At 50.0% G+C, this 20,573-nt stretch overlaps 3 protein-coding genes across 4 annotated transcripts in view; all 3 read left to right on the forward strand.

Moving 5' to 3' along the window:
* The first annotated feature begins 439 nt into the window (after window positions 1-439).
* Window positions 440-8,632, forward strand: LOC118781258 (cilia- and flagella-associated protein 57-like). 2 transcript variants are annotated; one of them, XM_036534210.1, is made up of 9 exons: window positions 440-706; window positions 3,605-3,750; window positions 4,291-4,440; window positions 4,527-4,620; window positions 5,733-5,914; window positions 6,588-6,746; window positions 7,049-7,207; window positions 7,849-8,043; window positions 8,144-8,632. In XM_036534210.1, exons 2-9 carry the CDS (start codon window positions 3,697-3,699, stop codon window positions 8,327-8,329), a joined length of 1,179 nt encoding a protein of 392 aa, XP_036390103.1. In that variant the 5' UTR covers window positions 440-706; window positions 3,605-3,696; the 3' UTR covers window positions 8,330-8,632. The 2 variants fall into 2 exon arrangements, with proteins under 2 accessions (XP_036390103.1, XP_036390104.1); XM_036534211.1 differs by having other exon boundaries at window positions 440-679.
* Window positions 8,633-9,862: 1,230 nt separating this feature from the next.
* LOC118781186 (transcription factor Sp1-like) lies at window positions 9,863-16,791 on the forward strand. The gene is made up of 6 exons (XM_036534107.1): window positions 9,863-10,034; window positions 10,696-10,781; window positions 11,286-12,294; window positions 14,422-14,572; window positions 14,889-15,082; window positions 15,402-16,791. Exons 1-6 carry the CDS (start codon window positions 10,028-10,030, stop codon window positions 15,731-15,733), a joined length of 1,779 nt encoding a protein of 592 aa, XP_036390000.1. The 5' UTR covers window positions 9,863-10,027; the 3' UTR covers window positions 15,734-16,791.
* Window positions 16,792-18,460: 1,669 nt separating this feature from the next.
* The window catches only part of LOC118780232 (anti-Muellerian hormone type-2 receptor-like), a 9,916-nt gene continuing 7,803 nt past the window's right edge, over window positions 18,461-20,573 (forward strand). Inside the window, exons 1-3 of the mRNA XM_036532641.1 lie at window positions 18,461-18,602; window positions 19,731-19,925; window positions 20,042-20,200. Of these exons, the coding sequence (XP_036388534.1) occupies window positions 18,569-18,602; window positions 19,731-19,925; window positions 20,042-20,200 (388 nt within the window). The 5' untranslated portion in view covers window positions 18,461-18,568. The remainder of the gene's footprint in view (window positions 18,603-19,730; window positions 19,926-20,041; window positions 20,201-20,573) is intronic.

Genomic DNA, 20,573 nt, shown 5'->3' on the forward strand with positions numbered 1-20,573 from the left:
AATGCACTTCTAATAGAATTTCATTTTATGTATTTGAAATGTACATAACCCAAAAGGTTCAATATAAATTGAACATTTTATCTTCAATAGCATCAGCATAATACAATCACCGTAAACCAAGTAATGTCTGTTTCTTCTTTTTTTAGTCGTCTGCATAAGACTGTAGGCCGAATAGATTTTTCAAAGATAAAACAAAATGCACTTTTGAATCCATGTGAGGGGTATACTAGAATATTAAACAAATAACATGTAGGAACTTTTTTATATATAAAACTTTTACTCTAAAATTTGAAACATTAGTTTTACATTGGGAAATGAGATATGACTGGGTTTCTGATTGTGTGCGCACGTTCCATAGGGGTATAACATGAAGAGCTGCCATGGTGCAGTGGCGGCGAACTGCCAGCAGATGGAGACAAAACTCCAAGCTGCTGAGGCTCTTCCTCCTTCAGATCACCGAGGCTGTTAGCAGCCCGCCTTAAATCAAACCTTATGGCGACGGCAGGAGTTTGGGAACCCAAATCTAACTATAAAGACCGTACACAAGACTGTTTGGCTTTGCCATTCCTAGCGATGATTTGCCATTCTACGATTAGGCTACGCTGAGGACACTCTTTCTGCCTTTTCCCACATCCCCAGGTTTCATCACGCGTCTCAGCTTGCGTAGCTGTGCTGACAGGTAATCATCAGCTGAGACTCACAGAAGGTAATATCTTAAAAACGTCATAAATGCTATGCTATGTAGACATCGGGATAAAAGGGGGCACCCTAAGCACCCCCACAGCGCCGGCCCTGTGATGGCTGTTGTGATTTTTCTCACGTAGATGCACAAATATAGGCTGTCTATCGTAAATGCTGCTGATCTTGTGCAACGTAATACTCGATACTTTAAATACAAGAAACGCTGAGGACAGTATTTTATAGAAAAAGGAGCCCGTTGCTTTGTCCGCTATATTTACGTATAACTATGCACGTATCATCAGATTATGCTCAGATTATTAAATAAAGTTTGCAAACAGTTTTTCCTAAGAATGCAGAAATCGGTAAAGTGTAGCAGCCTACACTGGTGTTATGTAGATGCGGGAAAACGTTAATACAGGGCGTGTTACGTTGTCCTAACTTGTGTATAATTTGATGACAGTACAGTGCAGCGTCACCGTTTTGTGATGATCCTCAGATCGCCAGCTTTACTGGCTGTAATAGCCGCGGCACTGTTGGTGGTTTACACAGGATAATCCCGATCAAGGGAGCAACAAGGGAGCAATTTAAGATTCTGTGGCGTCACTGCAGAATCCGTAGAACTTTGTCCTGTGGAAGGAACAAATGGCTTTGTTACATCATTTGGTTTATCAGGGCAACGAGTGTTTCCTTTATCCTAAGATCCTCTCAGTCAGACTGGTTAACTCGTGATTTGCTCTGTGTAATTGTATTTCTGCATTCTGTCCGATCATTTGCAATCTCTAGCATGAGTCAGACTGGGATCAGCCTAGAGGTTACTCAACAAACAGACAGTAGACAAGTGTGCACAAGGACAAACAAAAAGAAGGGCTTCTGGGAAATGATATGTTGCCTGTCTTGTGTAAAAAGCAACGATGATGATGATGGCACGGAAAGAAAAGATGGTGACCTTCACGTTGGTAAGAACAAGTCAGTGACATGTATGATGTGCTTTTGGGCTGTTCAATCAGTGAGGTTGTTCACCAAATGAATGGAAAGCAGCTAGTTTATCTGTACTGAAAGGCAACATCTCTATTGCTATTAATCCTTGTATTGACTGCCAATGCAGACTTTATTTCACTGAAAGTTCTGTATTGTTACTGGCAAAATAACATTATATTTTACTGGAAATAAATTCTTTTTTGTTGTAACACATCATGCATGCGAGGTGGTAAACGACATAAATGCAAGTTTCACCCTGGTGGCAGCAGAGGTCTGATCACAGCCCTGCAGAGAGTTTCTGGGTAATGACCCCCCCCACACACACACACGCACACACACCCTCTCCCACACCCAGCTGCACACTCGCAGTTTCCAGCTGCTGTGGGGCTCTAATCACTGGCAGCTGATGGCTGAGTTCGAACCTGGGCGCTGGGCATGCTCTCAGAGCAGCTGCTTCAGGGAGCCGCTGTGGATGTCTCTGGAGATGACCTCTGACCTCTGACCTCTGAGCCTGCTTGCTCCACCCCTCCCAGCTCCACCCATGCTTCCCCTGGAGCTGTCTGAGCAGCAGGATCCTGTCGGCCTTCTGTGGCGTGAGAGACGCCTTCCTGCTCAGTCAGCTCAGCCCTAACCCAATGAGCTCTTCAATGAGTCTCTTCAATGAATCTGTTTGCTCTCTGTAATGACTTGTGTAGAGGACATGTCTCCTCAAACACGATCTGCATCCCACACAACTCAGGAGACTCATGCTTCAGGTGACACCTGTACCTGGTCTCTGTATACACCTGATCTCTGTAAACACCAGAAACAAAATGTATCCCATGACTAAATCCACAGGTCAGATATGAACTCTGTCTGAGGGTAGAATAGCTACCCTCCAGTGGCCCTGTCACTTTCTCTTAATAGAACTGATTGGATCAAAAAATGTTTTAATCTTCCATTAAGCTGTTAAACAGATAAACTACACTGTTGTGTTGTTACACCTCCATGTGAAAAGTGTTGCCCTCCTCTGGCTTGCTGAGCTCCTGCTTGGTGCCCCTGGATGAGGCTTTGCTTATGAGGATGTCTGGGCCTCTGGGGCTGGAGCCCCCTGGCTGAGCCAGGCTGGAGACTGGACATATGCAGCATCACACCCTGCATGAAGGCTGGCCTGCTTTCGCTCAGGTGGGGGGGGGGGGGGGGGGGCGTACGTGTGTGGGGCGGCGTTGGGTTACCTGATGACAGTGAAAACTAGGAGAAAGTCATTACAGGTTGGTGGCCAAGTTGGACAACCTGCTATTGTTGCTTATTGCATTGGACCATTAATGATATTTTCGCCCCCTCTCCCCTTCACTGGAGGTCCCCTCAATGTCAACAAGCTCTGACATCATGAGTGGACCAGTGAGTCCGCAGTCAGTAAGCCGGGATGGGGAGGGGGAGCATTCATATCCTCTGTCTGTACTGTCACGGATCTCATGTATGTCTCCTGGCGCAACAACATTCCCTCAATCTAACTCCGTATTCCAGCGTTCTGAATGTAGCAGGTCTTACATGCATACTCACTGAGGTAATGGGAAACCCGTATAACAGGGAGAGGGCAACGGTCTTTTGAATATAATGATGTTATTGACTATTCTGCATATTAAATTAAATAGATTATTAAATTATAATGTTGAACAACCAACATTTGTTCAGTTTCATCAGAGAACCACTAATTTGGCATAACTGATGAGAAGGAATAATAACCAGTGAGAGCAATCATAAAAGCACATGTCAAAGTTTCAAAATGCACAATATACTATTTGATCATAATTTAATTTGATATTCCATGATGAAGAAAATACACATTCATTTTTATGAGATTTTATTATCTAGCACTGTCTTAACTTGTAAACCATGCTGACACTGAACTCCTGCTTACAGGTAAAGATGTATGGGTTACAAAGGTACGTATTTGTTCATTTAGTTGCAGGTGCAGCTCTCAGCTCATACAGTGATTGTGGCACCCAGGTGGAGGACTCCAGCATCTACACTCAGGACAATTCTACACAGGTGTCCATGGTTGTTGTGGATGCTGACACACAGGTGGAAGAGACATGCTGTGTATCAATGGTAAGTGTGTGAAAAAATGCTACATTTCAAAATAATGCATAAACTGGACGTTTGCAATTTACGGCAATAAAAAGTATAAGATCAAGATCACTTAAAACAAATGTCTTACATTGTTTTTCTGTGAATATTGTTTAAAGCATACATTAAGCAGATACAGAGGAAAAATGTGTGCTGTAATCTTTTGTTTGATAATTTTGGTTGTATCACATTAGTGACATGCAAGACCATCTTTGCATTGTGGGTAAGACCTAAGCCTCAGCAGTGATCTCAGGCAGTAAATACTTACCCACTGATGCTTGCATCTCATTGCATCCACAAGCTAAAGTCACCGACGGCGGCTTGATTCTACATGAGGCTGAGCTGGTGAAAATCTCTGTGACTGAAAGCCATATGATAAAATACACATAACCTACTCCACCATAACATAAAGCACACAAAGGGCTTTTGATTTTTGTGAAAGTGGACCTTTTTGTTTATTGTGTTTCTGTTTGCTTTGCTTGTTATTTTACTCTCATTTTCTGTCTTATCATCAATTTTAAGAGCCAAATTATTCTAAGACTGAAAGAGAAGGTGGAAGAGCTCAAACAGAATGAACATCAGCTTCAACTGAAGGATACAGAGAATAGTGAAAAACTTGAAAAACTGACAAATAAACTGACTCAGATGGATGCTGTGAGACTGGAGAATAAGGTGAGCTGAGATCACATCCCCGATGGCTCCAAAGTGACAAAGTGATTGTCTGTCCCGAAGAACATGAATTGGCTTTCACCCTGCAGCTTCTCAAGATGGAGAAGGAACAGCTGGTAGCAGAACATCAAGAGTCTGTGGCCAAGCTGATGGAGAAGCACTCTCAGGACCAGCAGGATTTAGGTATGCAGCGGAATCATCATCTGTGATATTCAAAAGAATCACCAAGAATCCTTCCACTCTGGTGTTGTGAATAATGCTGCATCCGTCTACCCCCTCTCCCCTTCACTGGAGGTCCCCTCAATGTCAACAAGCTCTGACATCATGAGTGGACCAGTGAGTTCGCAGTCAGTAAGCCGGGATGGGGAGGGGGAGCATTCATATCCTCTGTCTGTACTCAGCCTCTAGCAGCTGTGGCATTCTGTGGCAGAATTATTCTAGAGAAACAGTGCTGCTCTAATAGGTCTTTGATTGTCGATCCTTGCAGCAAGCAACCGATGATGGGCGATCATTAGCCTGCAAGCCAGCACCTGGTTACCATCTACTATGGGAAATGAGTAGTGTAACGAGCTGGCTAAGCAAATAGCTAATTATTACAGCTAGCAGACTGAACAAGATTGGCCATCAAGTATGTTCACACATGACATTACAGGATAGTATGTTTTAAAATAACGGAATGTCCAGTTACAATGGCTGGAAAAGGATCCCTTTTCCAGCCTGACTATCCACACTATGGAAAATGGTGGCTTATTTGAATGGTGTAGAGCAGTGGTGGACAGTGGTGTACCCCGTATTTACATCAGAGGTGTAGGCAGAGTAAATTGCCAGAACTACCTGTTGTTCTGCTGTCTGCAAAGTAAATGATGAGCAGCTGTATTACCATTGTTTTTTCAAGTGTCAATGCTAAAGGCGTCATCAGTCCAGAAAAAGCACAACCATTTTGGTGTGCAGTATGTTAACGTGCAGCTTGGGACACAGCCAGTCTGTAGTTCTTTGATTGGACAGAGGGAGTATGGAAATCTCTGATTGGTAGATGGACAGAGGAAGTGTGCAGTTCTCTGACTGGTAGATTGACAGAAGCAACATGGTATTCTCTGATTGGTAGATTGACAGAAGCAGTATGGTATTCTCTGATTGGTAGATTGACAGAAGCAGTATGTATTCTCTGATTGGTAGATTGACAGAAGCAGTATGTATTCTCTGATTGGTAGATTGACAGAAGCAGTATGTATTCTCTGATTGGTAGATTGACAGAATCAATATGGATTCTTTGATGTTCTGCTGTTCTCCTTCAGATGAATCCATCACCAATCAGAAGCGGATGCTGGTGTCTGAGAAGCAGCGTGAGCTGGAGCAGCTGGAGCAGAGGTACAAGAGGGAGCTGCACTGTGCCGAGGACAGCAAGAAGCAGGAACTGGAGGAACTCGCCCTGCAGTACGAGAGCCAACTGGAGGAGAGCGTCCTCATGCTCAGACAGGTGGGCATCTGTGGAAGGATGGGGTCATGAGTGGCTCCTGTTTCCCCGGTAACAGCAGCTGCAGCATCACGTCTGGTTTCATTAATAAGTGCTGGACTGAGACTAACAGAGGAACGAGTGCACTGAGGTTCCTGCAGCACAACTTTCTTCCCATTTTCAGAAACCATTATAACTGGAATAAACAGTCTAGTCTAATTCAGGTGAACGCATCTACATATTCAGTGTGAATGAGCTCCTGCTTTCTGTGTGCCAGTGTCAGGAGGAGGCCCAACAGCACAGTGAAAGACGGGTGTCAGAGCTGGACCAGATGAAACTGCAGTTACAGGGTTTGGACAGAGAGATGAGTGATATTCGCTTTGAGAGTGAGAGGCAGCTGAGGGAGGAGAGAGAGACCAGCCTGTTTCTGGAGGCAGAGAACACCATCCTGAGAAAGGAGGTAGACAGCAGCAGTGAGGTGGTGGCTCGGTCAGGACCACATCTGACCTGAATGTGGACGTCGGTTTAATTGTTAAGATCACTGACAACCCCTGAATAATATCTGCACTGCCACTGGCCCTTCCATCTGTTCCCTCAATGGAAAACCTCAGTTTCATCCTCTGCTCACGTTTAAGCTCTTCTGTCTCTGTATGAATGAGTTGTTTCATTCATGTTTATTCTTCTGTTCCTCTCATAGGTCAGCTGTCTGCAAGAGGTGATTGATCTTCAGATCACAGAGATGAATAAACTGAAGGACAGAGAGGAGCAGCTGCAGAGCATGATCAGGGCTCTTGAGAAGGACAGTGCTGAGCTGAAGATGGGCATCATACAGAGCTATGAGGCCGCTGAGGAGAAGGTTGGTCCATGAGGTGCCCTCTGTGGAGACGGAAATGCTGCAGAACAGATGTCTAAGCAGAGTATCTCTCAGTGTAGATATTTGACTAATGAAATAAGCAACAAGTCAAAAGCTGCAAAGACTATATCACAGAAACATATGTTTCCCACTCCACCACAATATAAAGCACACAAAAAAGTATCGCTTTTGTGAAAATGGACCATTTTTCCATGGCATGTCTCTTTTCTTGATATATACATAATTCAAAAGTGAACCACATGTCTCTAAAAATGAGAAATTCATTTTACATGCCCTCTGTGCAGAACCAAATAATAATGAAGATGAAGGCTGAGACAGAGGAGCTCAGAGCACAGAAGGAGCAGCTGACAGCAGAGTGTGAGGAGAGCCAAAAGCAGGAGCTGCAGAAGGTCACTGTGTACTACGAGGCCAAGCTGGAGGACAGTCTGGCCATGCTCAGACAGGTGGGCGTGGGGAGCGTGTGGGCGGGGGCTGAATCAGCTCATAAAAGGAGCCTTTTCCCCAATGAGAGAAGCTCTTTACATCAGGGTTCACAGAGCTGGGCTGAGTCTCATGCAGAGAACAGTGCAGTGAGGTTCCTGTGTGACAACATCTGTCTTTTCAGGCAAAAGAGAGTGTAGCTTTCACAATTTCATCATTACATTAATCTGAGGAGAACACCTTTTTCCTGCAAAAACCCTCGGGAAAGCACTGCTCTGTCTGCATGAGGTGAAAGCGCTCAGGCTGTCAGTGTGAGCTGTATCCCCTGCCACCCCGCTGTCTGTGCCAGTGTGTGGACAGGCGCCGGCAGCAGTGTGAGCTGTATCCCCTGCCACCCCGCTGTCTGTGCCAGTGTGTGGACAGGCGCCGGCAGCAGTGTGAGCTGTATCCCCTGCCACCCCGCTGTCTGTGCCAGTGTGTGGACAGGCGCCGGCAGCAGTGTGAGCTGTATCCCCTGCCACCCCGCTGTCTGTGCCAGTGTGTGGACAGGCGCCGGCAGCAGTGTGAGCTGTATCCCCTGCCACCCCGCTGTCTGTGCCAGTGTGTGGACAGGTGCCGGCAGCAGTGTGAGCTGTATCCCCTGCCACCCCGCTGTCTGTGCCAGTGTGTGGACAGGTGCCGGCAGCAGTGTGACGAGCAGAGCCAGCAGAAGCAACAGGAGCTGGAGCAGATGCACATGCAGCTGCAGGAAGTGGATGCGGAGAATAACCACCTGCGCATACACTGCGACAGCTTGCTGCAGGAGCAGAGGGAGACCTGCATGTTCCTGGAGGATGAGAGCGCCCTCCTGAGGAAAGAGGTGAGCAGTTTGCAAAATCTGTCCTCTCAAAAGAAGAAACGAAACTGACTTCTTTACCCATCACTCCGTTCTGTGTCTGTCCTGCACGGTGTCTGTACAGGTCCGCAGCCTGCAGGAGCGGATTGCCTGTCAGACCCGGGAGATGGAGACCCTGCAGGAGGCTGTGCATCAGCACTGGGCTGAACTGCGCAGGGTGGAGAGGGACAATCTGAGACTGAGGAGGAGGATGAGGCAGAAGGACTCGGGGAACAAGCAGAGGGAAACCAAACTCAGGGACAAGACCTAGGATAATCAGTCTATCAATCAGTCAACCAAAATATATTTGTTATAATGGACTTTGACTTTGAATTATAACAATGCAAAGCCAATTTGTAAAAGCTTGTGAATTAAAATGACTTAGGTTTAGTGACTGCAGAGACTCTCCCTTGTCCAGCTCTCCTGTAGGTAACTGTGAGTCATAAAACCACTGCTCATCAATTTCCACACAAAAGTAGTGCATCTGCCATAAACTTGTTAAACACATAAAGCCCACCATTGTCTTAAATGTGCTCATTTTTGTGAGATACATGCTGCTTGCATCAATGTGCTGTTTCCTATATGGATTACTTTCTCTTTTGACCGCAAACTGTGGAAGCGAATGAGAATACTCAGAATCTGAATCCATCTGAGTCTGGAGATCTCCCTCAGACACAGCTGCCTCCAGCTTCTCGTGGCAGTAAGATGACCGGGGAAAGGTGTGTCCCCTGAAGGGTGAGGCAGAGCTGCCTTACAGGAGGAAGCCTTTCTCTCAGATTGGGGGCAGTATTTTGTACCCCAACCCCAGCAAGCTGCAGCTGTGTGTTTAGCTGCTGAAGGGCTGCTGTCATAGGCTTTGAAATTGATATTATGGAGACTGTGGAATGCTATATTCACCAGAGCTTTGTATTTTGTACAAACTGAGATGGAGGTTTTTCTTGCTGGTGTGCAGAATAGGCTGTCAACCCCTCCAGCGGTGCTTCTCACTGCAGGGCTGAGGCTAATGTTTGATTCTTCCATCAAACTCAAATTTCATAGTCCTCAGCTGTTGGCAGGTGGGTGCTGAAATTAACTTCACTCTTATTGGCCTATGTCTCTATTGTCACTAAACCAGGTCTACCTGTGTGCTGTTGAAACGTAAGCTGCAGCATCACAAAACCACAGAACTCCTCTGTGGTCCAAGACGGACGCGAGCTATGAGGTGCAGGAAGGAAAACAACAAATGCTTTATTGCATTGTACCTGCACTTCTGCATTTAGCTGTTACACTCATGAATTGGTTGAGATCCAAACAATATTCATTTGAATTTAATTTACAGTCTCTGATCATTTCTCTTCCTTATACTATGTAGAGGGGGTGGGGCTGCGGCTGCATTAAAAACGTTTGAATACCACGGAATTTAAGACACTGAACGAATCAGTGAGTTAATGAACCAGATGCTCGCACCAGACTTAAGGACACGACTCGATTCACTAAAAGCGGACAGCGCATCGCTGCAAAGCGCCGCTTCCGAAAGCGTGAGAAACTGCCACACCAAAGCGAACCCGCCTTTCCGACAAACAGCTGACGTCACGCCCACAGCGGCGCAACCGACACCAGCGCATAGAGCCGCCCCCGGCCGGATACCATTGGTCCATATGGTCTTTATCGCCCATTTTGTTGGCATATTCTCCAGCCCGCGTTTAAAGCAGTGCGCCAACAACATTTCACCGCAAATCATTACGGCGAGCTAATGTCGCTGTGAGCAGATACTGCGCCAACATCCAATAAATCCTTAGTCTAATCCACCTTCGATCTGGTTTTGAAGATGAACACTAATCCTGAATCCGTGATGGAGAGGCTCTATTTCGCATAGATCTGATTGGTAGAAAGAGCTGTCAATCCAGGCTCTCAGTTGTGGCACCGTCAAGTTCGGTAGCATTTCGCGAAGTTGGTGCCCAGAAACAGCTTGAGAAACAGCCGAGCGAAAATGAGTGGTAAGAAACTCTTCCAAAAGTTAAATACTCCGCAAGCCACTGAATCGGGAACTAAACTCACCTTTAAAATGTTACTGTCTCATTATAACACCGTTTCTTTGGCACCATAAAGACACACTGTAGCGAGATGACAAGTTAGCTGTACTCGCTAGCAAGCTAAACGCCTAAGTTCTGGAAGCTAACATTACGGTGTAGTTAGCAGCTAAAGGCGTAATTAGCATGCTCGCTAACTAAGTGGTTATTCACACAGCTAACTAAGGTGGTGAGGCTGTGTTCCGCCGAGCTGCGTCCGCAGGTGATGAGCTGTGTGTAGCTGTGTGTCATTTAGCTCGTCTGTAACCCCGCGTTGGGCTGTTCCGCTGCTGGATGGACAGGCAACAAGTTAGCGACCCAGCTCCGATAACTCTCTCTCCTTAACCGTAACTCCAACACTAACTCTGCTCTAACGCTCGGCAAACTCCGCAGCAGCTCCCTGCTGTCAGTGTCTGATCCCCGGAAAGAGTGAGCCGCTAGTCGGTGGCTCTCCGGCTGAGCGCGGAGCTGGGCCGCGCTGCTGTGGCTCCGTTAGCGGATACTGACACGTTAATTCTGCTGGCTGCTGCGTCCGTATGGTAACCACCCGAGCTCCTCACCAGCTTGTCCCCGCGTTTCTCTCCCACAGAGTCGCAGCAGGACGATGAGATGGCCGCCCTGGTGGAGAGCAGCGGCGGGGAGTTTATGCAGAAGTGCAGCGGCGGTGCGGGGCAGGTGAGCGGCGGGTCTGCGGAGCGATGCTACGGGACTGAGATTACCCGGGTCGGGCGGGTTTAGCGCTAATTCCGCTTGTACGGAGTCATATTCCACTGCCTGACCGGGGGCGGGAGCGAAAAAGCGGGCGGTAGCTGCTTCTGCTCCTACAGTGCCGTGCTTCGGAAGCTGCCGGTTTGACTCGCCTCCCGGAGGGCGGAGGAGATCCGGGTGTCCGGGAGATAGTGTGGGAGGTTGGAGAGGATGGGAGGGGATGGAGGGGAAGGGATGGGGGGGGGTGCATGGCCAGCCTCCAGTGGGAGCTTGAAAACTAACAGTACGGGGTTAAGCCATTCTGTTCAGTCCATCTTGGGAAACAGCAGCAGACTGAGAGCAGGAGTGTATCTAACTGGCTGTAATGTTAATTAATGAAGCCGGTTTCATTAGCAAGAGCTGGGCTTTCATCATGTGCCAGTGTGTCACCTGCGTGTGTGTGTGAAGGCATCTGCCCTCGGTCTGTCCCAGGACTCCCAGCCCTCCTCTCTGGCCCTGCTGGCCGCCACCTGCAGTCGGATGGATGCCCCAGGCGACAGCGAGGCAGGGTCGGAGGACCGGCCTCCCCATCAGCCCCTAGAGCTGGGGCAGGCACAGCTGACCCACACCGCCAACGGCTGGCAGATCATCCCGGTGAGCACACCGGCTGCAGAGGCGGGGAAGGGCCGGCAGGGGGCGCCGCTGGGCCAGCAGCAGTATGTGGTGGCTCCGGCGGGGCTGTCGGGGGTGGTGCCCAGCGTCCAGTACCAGGTCATCCCTCAGTTCCAGACGGTGGACGGGCAGCAGCTGCAGCTGACGCAGCAGGATCAGGCCGCGGGCAGCGCCCCACTGCAGCTCCTGTCCTCCCCGGCGGCCGGCGGGCAGCAGCTCCGCACCGCGCCTGCAGGGAGCATCCTGACTGTGCCCGGCCTGATCCAGCAGACCATCCCCCTGCAGAACCAGGCCCAGTTCCTGGCCAATGTGCCCGTGTCCCTCAACGGGAACATCACTCTCCTGCCCGTTAGCACGGGGCCCACAGCGACCCCTGCTGGCGGGGCAGGGTACTCCAGCGCACCCAGCAGCAGCACTCAGACGGCGGTAGCGGGAGGGGGGGGGAAGACCCTGGTCGAGGGCAGGGAGGGGGGGCAGCAGCTTCTCCTGCAGCCGCAGCAGGTCCTGCCAGCGGGGCAGGCGCTGCAGACCGTCGCCGCGGGCGGCCAGGTGTTCACTACAGCAACGCTGTCCCAGGACGCCGTGCAGAACCTGCAGATCCAGACGGTGCCGGGCGCGGGGCCCATCGTGCTGCGGACCGTGGGCCCGGGCGGGCAGGTCAGCTGGCAGACGCTGCAACTGCAGAATCCCGTGGGGCAGACCATCACACTGGCGCCGGTGCAGAGCCTCCCGCAGCTGGCCCAGACCGGCACCGTGCAGCTGCCCGGCCTGCAGACCATCAACCTCAACACCCTGCAGGGCGTCCCCATCGCCATCGCCCACCCTGCAGGTACGCCCACACCCGCCCAGGTACGCCCACACCCCGCGGGTACACCCGCCCAGGTACACCCACACCCCGCGGGAATGCCCGCCCAGGTACACTCGCATCCCGCGGGTACGCCCACACCCCGCAGCAATTGCAGACAGGCTGTAGAGATGCAGCCAGCACAGTGCATTCTGGGAACTGAAGGCAGACAGGAATGAGGTCAGATGGAGCAGCTCAGTTTCAAGTAACATGTTAAGAATTATCAGCATTTCAGTCATTGCTGGTGTGGTTCGACACAGTTCCCTCAGTTCCACATGCTTTCATGGCTTATATGAAGACTAGAAAATTCCTTTTGCCAAGAGCTACACATCAGGTGACGTCACACATCGGTATTAAGTGGAACTGGAGTTTTTCCCACTTTTGAACTGGTTACCTGCCTTTCAGTCCATATGTCTCCTGAAGAAAAAGAGATCTGTATTTAGTGATGGTGCCCCCTGGTGGTTAGTTCTGGAACCCGTGTTGAGTTTCGGCGCTCTGTGGCACCACATTTCAGTCTCTTTGGTGGGTGTGAGAACTGTTGATCGGGAGCCTGGCAGGGTGTGTAACCACGGTAACCCCTTGTTTTTCCTTCTTTTTTACATTTAATGTAAAAGTAAATGAATGTTATTTGTTGACATTATTAAAAGCCAGCCAGCAAAGATGATGGCGAATGTACCTTTGAAATGACGTCTTGCTTTGCCTGTGTCAGCTCCTCCATTACCTGTATGACAGGGAGGTGAAGCGTCACACAGACGATGTGGTCTGGATATTGAAGGCTGGATGATACAGAAGAATGAGGAAGAGGAAGAGGAATGATAGTGAGGTGGCTCATTTGTTGGAGCTGAAATGGGAAAGTGTTTTCTATGGGCAGAGTGAGCTGAGGATCTCAGTGCAGTTTGAGACAGTCGGAGTGAAGGCAGCAGAGGTGCAGCGTTGCAGTGGGGCGGGAGTGTTAAGGCATCATAACTCATGTATGTTCAATATTCATGTACTGCACTTGCAAAGATCAGGTGCATTTGATGTCATTTCTGTAGCTGTTAACAGTACTTTCCTGATTGTCCACGGTGTGTGTATCCTGAATGCCATAGACTGTGATGTCCTTAAAGCATTATGGGATGCATTTGCCTGATACAGTGCACTGTATTTGTATGTCTGCAGTGTGTTAGGTTAATAACGCAGAGTCCTGTGTTTCCTGTGGAATGTGTGAAGAATAAGGCCTGAAAATACATTCTCTCATATTAATGTTGACTTTTCAGATATTTCATTTGATGCATCTCTCTTTCCTGAACTGTCTTTGGAGACAGCAGTGGTGCAGCAGCCTGGTCTCTCTGTGCCCCTCCCACACGCTCCTGCAGCCAATGGCCTGCTGACCCACAGTGAGGATGGGCGGGGCTTTACAGCAGTGGGTCAGGGAGGCTGCTGGTTGCTGAAGCGGCTCACAGGGCTCAGCCTGAGATTAGAGCAAGCTGCAGCTGCCCAAGCCGCTTTGGAGCCCAGGAGCTGGTGCTGGTCCAGGGAAAGCCCGAGGGTCTCAGCGGCAGGTAGAGCCCGGCACGGGTCTCAGTGGCAGGTAGAGCCCGGCGCGGGTCTCAGTGGCAGGTAGAGCCCGGCACGGGTCTCAGTGGCAGGTAGAGCCCGGCGCGGGTCTCAGCGGCAGATAGAGCCCGGCGCGAGTCTCACCGGCGCGGGTCTCAGCGGCAGGTAGAGCCCGGCGCGGGTCTCAGCGGCCGGTGGAGCCCGGCGCGGGTCTCAGCGGCAGGTGGAGCCCGGCGCGGGTCTCAGCGGCAGGTGGAGCCCGGCGCGGGTCTCAGCGGCAGGTGGAGCCCGGCGCGGGTCTCAGCGGCAGGTGGAGCCCGGCGCGGGTCTCAGCGGCAGGTGGAGCCCGGCGCGGGTCTCAGCGGCAGGTAGAGCCCGGCGCGGGTCTCACCGGCGCGGGTCTCAGCGGCAGGTAGAGCCCGGCGCGGGTCTCAGCGGCAGGTGTGGTCAGGTGCCGGTCTCAGCGGCAGGTGTGGTCAGGTGTGAGCCTGGCGCAAGTCTCAGGCCTAGAGTGGGGCTGAAAGGATACAGCGCTATCTGTGGAGACCAGTGACCGAGTCTCTCCTGGTTGCCTAGGAGACCAGGCCCTGCAGGGTGGGACTGGGGGCGGGGCCAACATGGATGAGGGCGGAGCCATGGAGGATGGAGAGACCAGCCCTCAGCCTCCCGGCAGGCGGTCCCGCAGAGAAGCCTGCACCTGCCCCTACTGCAAGGAGGGAGAGGGACGGTATGCACGGTGCCTGTGTGCGTGTGTGTATGTGCGCGCGTGTGTGTGAGAGAGAGTGTAAGTCTCTATAAGGGTGTGTGTGTGTGAGTGAGAGAGAGAGAGTGTGTAAGTCTCTGTAAGGGTGTGTGTGTGTGTGTGTGTGTGATGCTCTGTGAGGGTGTGTGTGTGTGTGTAATGCTCTGTGAGGGTGTGTGTGTGTGTGTGTGTGTGTGTGTGATGCTCTGTGAGGGTGTGTGTGTGTGTGTAATGCTCTGTGAGGGTGTGTGTGTGTGTATGTATTATATACGTGATGTGACGGTGTGCCTCGTTCCCTCAGCACTGATCCCAGCAGAAAGAAGCAGCACATCTGCCACCTGCCAGGCTGTGGGAAGGTGTACGGTAAGACCTCACACCTGCGGGCTCACCTGCGCTGGCACTCAGGTGAGCGGCCCTTCGTCTGCTCCTGGTCCTTCTGCGCCAAACGCTTCACCCGCTCCGATGAGCTGCAGAGACACAAGAGGACACACACAGGTGAGAGTGCCGAGCCACTCACTGGCTGCGCGTGTGTGGGGCTGCGTGTGTGCGGGGCTGCGTGTGCGGGGCTGGCTGCGTGTGCGCGGGGCTGCGTGTGTGTGTGCAGGGCTGCGTGTGTGCGCGGGGCTGGCTGCGTGTGTGCGCGGGGCTGGCTGCGTGTGTGCGGGGCTGCGTGTGTGTGTGCGGGGCTGGCTGCGTGTGTGCGGGGCTGGCTGCGTGTGTGCGGGGCTGGCTGCGTGTGTGCGGGGCTGGCTGTGCGCGCGTGGGGCTGGTGACTGTGTAGCTGACTGTGTAGCTGACATGAGTCTCTCTCCAGGGGAGAAGAAGTTCACCTGCTCAGAATGTCCCAAGCGCTTCATGCGCAGTGACCACCTGTCCAAGCACATCAAGACTCACGCCAACAAGAAGAACACCGCCAAGGGTAACAGCAGCGGCCCCGCCCCCACCGCCGTCGCCGCGGACACCGCTGCGTCCGCTTCCGTCGGCACAGATGCCTGCGCCGCGGGGGGTGTGGCCTCCGATCAGCACGGCCTCATCACCATGGAGACGCTGTCACCTGAGGGAATCGCCCGATTGGCCAGCAGTGGTGTTAATGTCATGCACGTGACAGACCTGCATTCTGTGAACATGAACAGCAACGGCTACTGAAGCCAGAGACGCAGACAGCGTGTGACACAGCACAGGGCAGCAGGGCGGGGCTGGACAAAGGGAATTCTGGGAACAGGGTGTGGCACTGGGGTAGAGGCAGGGTGGCTATCATTCATGCACCCATACCCTCCCTCCTGCCAACCCAGCATTCTCCAGTATGCTACTGTGATTGGTCCTTGTGTTGCCACAGCAACTGCTAGCCCACAGGCTGCATGTGCCCCGCCCCACGCCACAGAGACCTGTCTGAGACCAGCATTGCATCGTCTCACCAGGGACAACTGATTCAGGATCAGTAGTAACTGAGACTAAAGCCCCAGGATCAGTGACACCTGGGAGGTGGAAGAATTATTTTCTCTTTCATGTCCTACATGGAGAGGTTTTTTTTATGCTTAATATTATTGATGAAATAGGTACACGTTTAAAGCCATCATTCTCTGATGAACATATCAGTTTTCCTGTGTTTTGAGCAGTTTTTGTACGTATTTTTTATTTTGTATTTTTTTAGGGGTGGGGGCAGGAAATGGGGTATGGGTGGTATGAAACATGAGAACTCAGCAGAGATTGTGTTTCTGTGTGTGCCTCGTTCACAAGCTTTCCTGAAACACAACTTTTTGATTGCAACTTTTTTATAAACACATTTTGTGAGACCAACTTTAACTCGACTTGAAGGGTTCTGAGTAGAAATGTGACATCCAGTACAGTCCCAGGATATATTGCGGCAGCTGTGTCCCTCCACGCCCCGCCTACCTTTGCAGCTGTGTCCCTCAGCGCCCCGCCTGCCTTTGTCTTGCTATTTTGGGAGTTAATTTTCCAGTTGTATTTCAAGCTGGCCACCTATTTCTTTGAATAACCTAATGAGCTTCCATACTTTAAAATGACAAAATAAAATTTGTTTAAAAAGATTCCTTTCTTGGCTGTAATGAGCCCAGTATGCAGTGCGGTCCAGGGGAGCGCTGGAGTCGGCGTGGGGAGGAGCGTTCACGGGCAGGACGTCGCCCTGTGGGAACTGCTACTGCTGGCAGCTCTTACTGTGCAAACCAAGAAATTAAATTTACAAATGTGCATGCTCTTTGGTTATATTTTCTTTTTTAATTTCAGTCTTGTGGAAACAAACTTTTTTATATATATATATATATATATATATAGCATTTAACATGAACATTTTTATACAGCACTGGTTTACTCTTCTTCAGTTCAGTTCCTATACAGAACGCATGGGAGCTACATATATATACCTCATATATATGTAACTACCACACATATGCATGTATATATAAAGTAAAAGGGTGTAACACACTTCCAGGCTGGGAGTGGCTGCAGGAGGAACTGCCTGAATCCTTTAGTCTTCATTTCAGCTATTTTATTTTATATATGAAGGATCCTGGGACTCGGTGACTATCACTGCAAACACTGACGGATTAAAGTATATTCCTAGAAAAGGGTTCTGGTTGTTATTCTCTTTTTGTGTATTTTTCCCCCCATAACTCACACTAATTGCAGGAAATCAAACTGCAAATGTAAAGTGTTGCTTGTCGTGAGAGCACCCCCGAGTGTGTGTAAGAGAGCTGTTATCAGTGCATCTGCAGGAGGTTTCACACACCTATCAGTGGCAAAAGGGGGGGTGGTTTACTACATTCCTTAATTAGACAGCATGACCTCGGCTTAGTGAGCTGAGTGCCGAGTTCCTCAGTGCAGCACTCCTCAGTTATTGTGTGTGTGTGAGAGAGAGACGTAGCGTTTGTGTGTGTGTGTGTGTGTGTGTGTGTATGTGTGTGTGAGAGACAGCGTTTGTGTGTGTGTGTGTGAGAGAGAGACATCGTTTGTGTGTGTGTGTGTGTGTGTGTGTGTGTGTGTGTGTGTGTGTGTGTGTGAGAGAGAGACATCGTTTGTATGTGTGTGTGTGTGAGAGAGAGACAGTGTGTGAGAGAGACATAGTGTTTGTATGTGTGTGTGAGAGACAGCGTTTGTGTGTGTATGTGTGAGAGAGACATAGTGTTTGTATGTGTGTGTGTGAGAGAGAGACAGCGTTTGTGTGTGTGTGAGAGAGAGAGTATGTGTGTGAGAGAGACATAGTGTTTGTATGTGTGTGTGTGTGTGTGAGAGACAGTGTGTGTGAGAGAGACATAGTGTTTGTATGTGTGTGTGAGAGACAGCGTTTGTGTGTGTGTGTATGTGTGAGAGAGACATAGTGTTTGTATGTGTGTGTGTGAGAGAGACAGCGTTTGTGTGTGTGAGAGAGAGACAGCGTTTGTGTGTGTGTGAGAGAGAGAGTATGTGTGTGAGAGAGACATAGTGTTTGTATGTGTGTGTGTGAGAGAGTGTTAGTGTCTGTGTGTGAGAGACATAGTGTCTGTGTGTATGCGCGCGTGTGTTTGTGTGTGTGTGTGAGAGAAGGTGTCTGTGAGAGAGTGTGCGTGTGTGTATGTGTGAGAGTGTCTGCATGTTTGTGCGTGTGTGTGAGAGTGTGTGTGTGAGAGAGAGTGTCTGCGTGTTTGTGCGTGTGTGAGAGAGTGTCTGCGTGTCTGTGTGCGTGTGAGAGAGAAAAGTGTGAGTGTGTGCGTGTGCGTGTGTCTGTGCAGGTCTGTGAGAGAGAGAGTGTGTGTGTGTGTGCGTGTGCGTGTGCAGGTGGGTGAGAGAGAGAGTGTGTGTGCGTCTGTGTGTGTGTGTGTGTCTGTGTGTGTGTGTGTGTGTGTCTCTGTGTGTGTGTGTGTGCGTGCGCAGGTGTGGCTCTGGGGGAGTGTAGCTGAGAAGCACAGTGTTCCCAGCTCCCACTCCCGGTTGGAGTTCCAGGGACAGGAGCAGCGGGAGGCCCGGGCGATCTGTGGAGTTCCCACGATGCAACTGTGGTTCCTGCTCTTTGCGCTGTTTGGTGAGTCCTGTTTCACTCTTGTCCCCCGCACGGCTGGCTCTTTGGCTTTGGGATGTGCATGAAGATGAGTTTGTTGACGGATGTGAACATGTCTTGCGTGTCTTGCATTCTGTTACGCTCAGTAGCCATGCGGCTGTGAAATGCAGGTGCTGTTCAGGTTCCCTGTATTTACGGTCCTTTCCCTGCAACACGAGCTGCCGTGCACACATTCCTGTGTGCTGAGCTGCTATATGACATTGTGTATTAGTTTCACTTGCTCTGAGCTCTCTCCCTTTTCAACTTTTCTTTTTCTCTCTCTCTGTCCTCACTGCCACACGTCTCTCTCCAGATACAATGAAATCAGCTTTCCTGGCATTGACATTCTGAAATTCGAATCAAATATCAAAACAGAAACGGAACAAATAATTATCTTATGACCAGTGCCTCTTGTGATCTGTCAATATTGGCACTTTGTATTATTTTGTTAGACTAATAGACACTTACTCTGCCTATTTCATGTTTTAGCCTCTGTCTCCCCTCTGTGCAGTGAATTTCAGACATGCTTTATTGGCATGAGTATGCATTGTATTGCCAAAGAAGTTGTAGTTCAGACAAAAGTATAGCAAAAATAATAGTTGCAATAATAGTCTGTTAACATGAATTGTAACAATAAGCTAGTGAGCAGCAGTTGTAATTGATAAACAACAAAGAATAGAAAAGGCAGCAGTGCAGCATAATGATAAAGAGCAGGGCTCATAACTGAAAGGTTGCTGGTTCAATTCCCCACAGGGGCACTGCTGCTGTACTGTTGGACAAGGTACTTAACCTAGAAGTTCCTCAGTAAATATCCAGCTGTCTGGATAAAATGTAGAAATTGTAATCTGTGTAAATCACTCTGGATAAGAGCATCTGCTGCATGACAAGGTTGGGAAAAATACTGATAATTTCAGTATGTGAATGTTTTATAAAATCTGATCAGGCACAAACTGTCTCTCTCTTTGCTGGTGCTGTGGCGTTGGGCGGGGAGATGACTTGCATAGCTGTGACAGGGAAATGAATGGGAAATACAGGATACACTAAGGTAGTATTTTAAATACTGAAATAAGTGTTGGTGTCGTTATAATAACCCCCCCTTGGCTGCACCCGCAGTGTGTCTCCTGGCGTGCCCCCCAGTGCCCGCCCCACCCCGGCACAGGAGGTGTGTTTACCTGGCCAGCGCCCAAAACGTGCTGTACCTGCAGCGGGCGGGCAGGGTGAGTGGCCGGGTACAGCACTGCACCCACACCCCCTGCTGCATGGGCTACTTCAAGCTGGTGGACGGCGGCTTCCAGCCAGACCTGCAGGGTATGGAGGCAGAGGGACTCTGAAATGCACTGAAGCCTGTAATGGCCGTGTGTAATGCCCTGAAGCCTGTAATGCGGCACACTGAAGCCGTGTGCGCTGCGCTGTGTCTGTTACAGGGTGTAATGTGTTGCCAATGCAGTGTCCTGAGGATTCCTGCTTCGCCTCTACGCACCGTACAAATTACACTGCCTGCGTGTGTAACACAGACTTCTGCAATGCCAACCTCACCTGGCTACCCACAGTCTCCACACCTGCGCGCGGACAGGCCTCTCTGGGTATGACACACACACACACACACACACCATCACACCATCACACCATCACACACACACACACACACACACACCATCACACACACACACACACACACACACCATCACACCATCACACACACACACACACACACACACAAACGGAGTGGGGGTTACTTATCTGATTGGTTGTAATTTTGGCAATTTCGTCTACCAGTGAAAATGCTTTTCTAAAACTTTAGATGCTTCCTGCATCTTGTCAGAATCAAACCTCAAAGCCAAACCCAGCAAACACACACAGACACATGCACACACAAGATACCACATACACAGACACACACACACATAGATACACACACATAACACTCAAACACACAGATAATGCTGTGTTTCACCT

Source organism: Megalops cyprinoides, chromosome 7, assembly GCF_013368585.1.
Source record: "Megalops cyprinoides isolate fMegCyp1 chromosome 7, fMegCyp1.pri, whole genome shotgun sequence".
NCBI lineage: Eukaryota > Metazoa > Chordata > Actinopteri > Elopiformes > Megalopidae > Megalops > Megalops cyprinoides.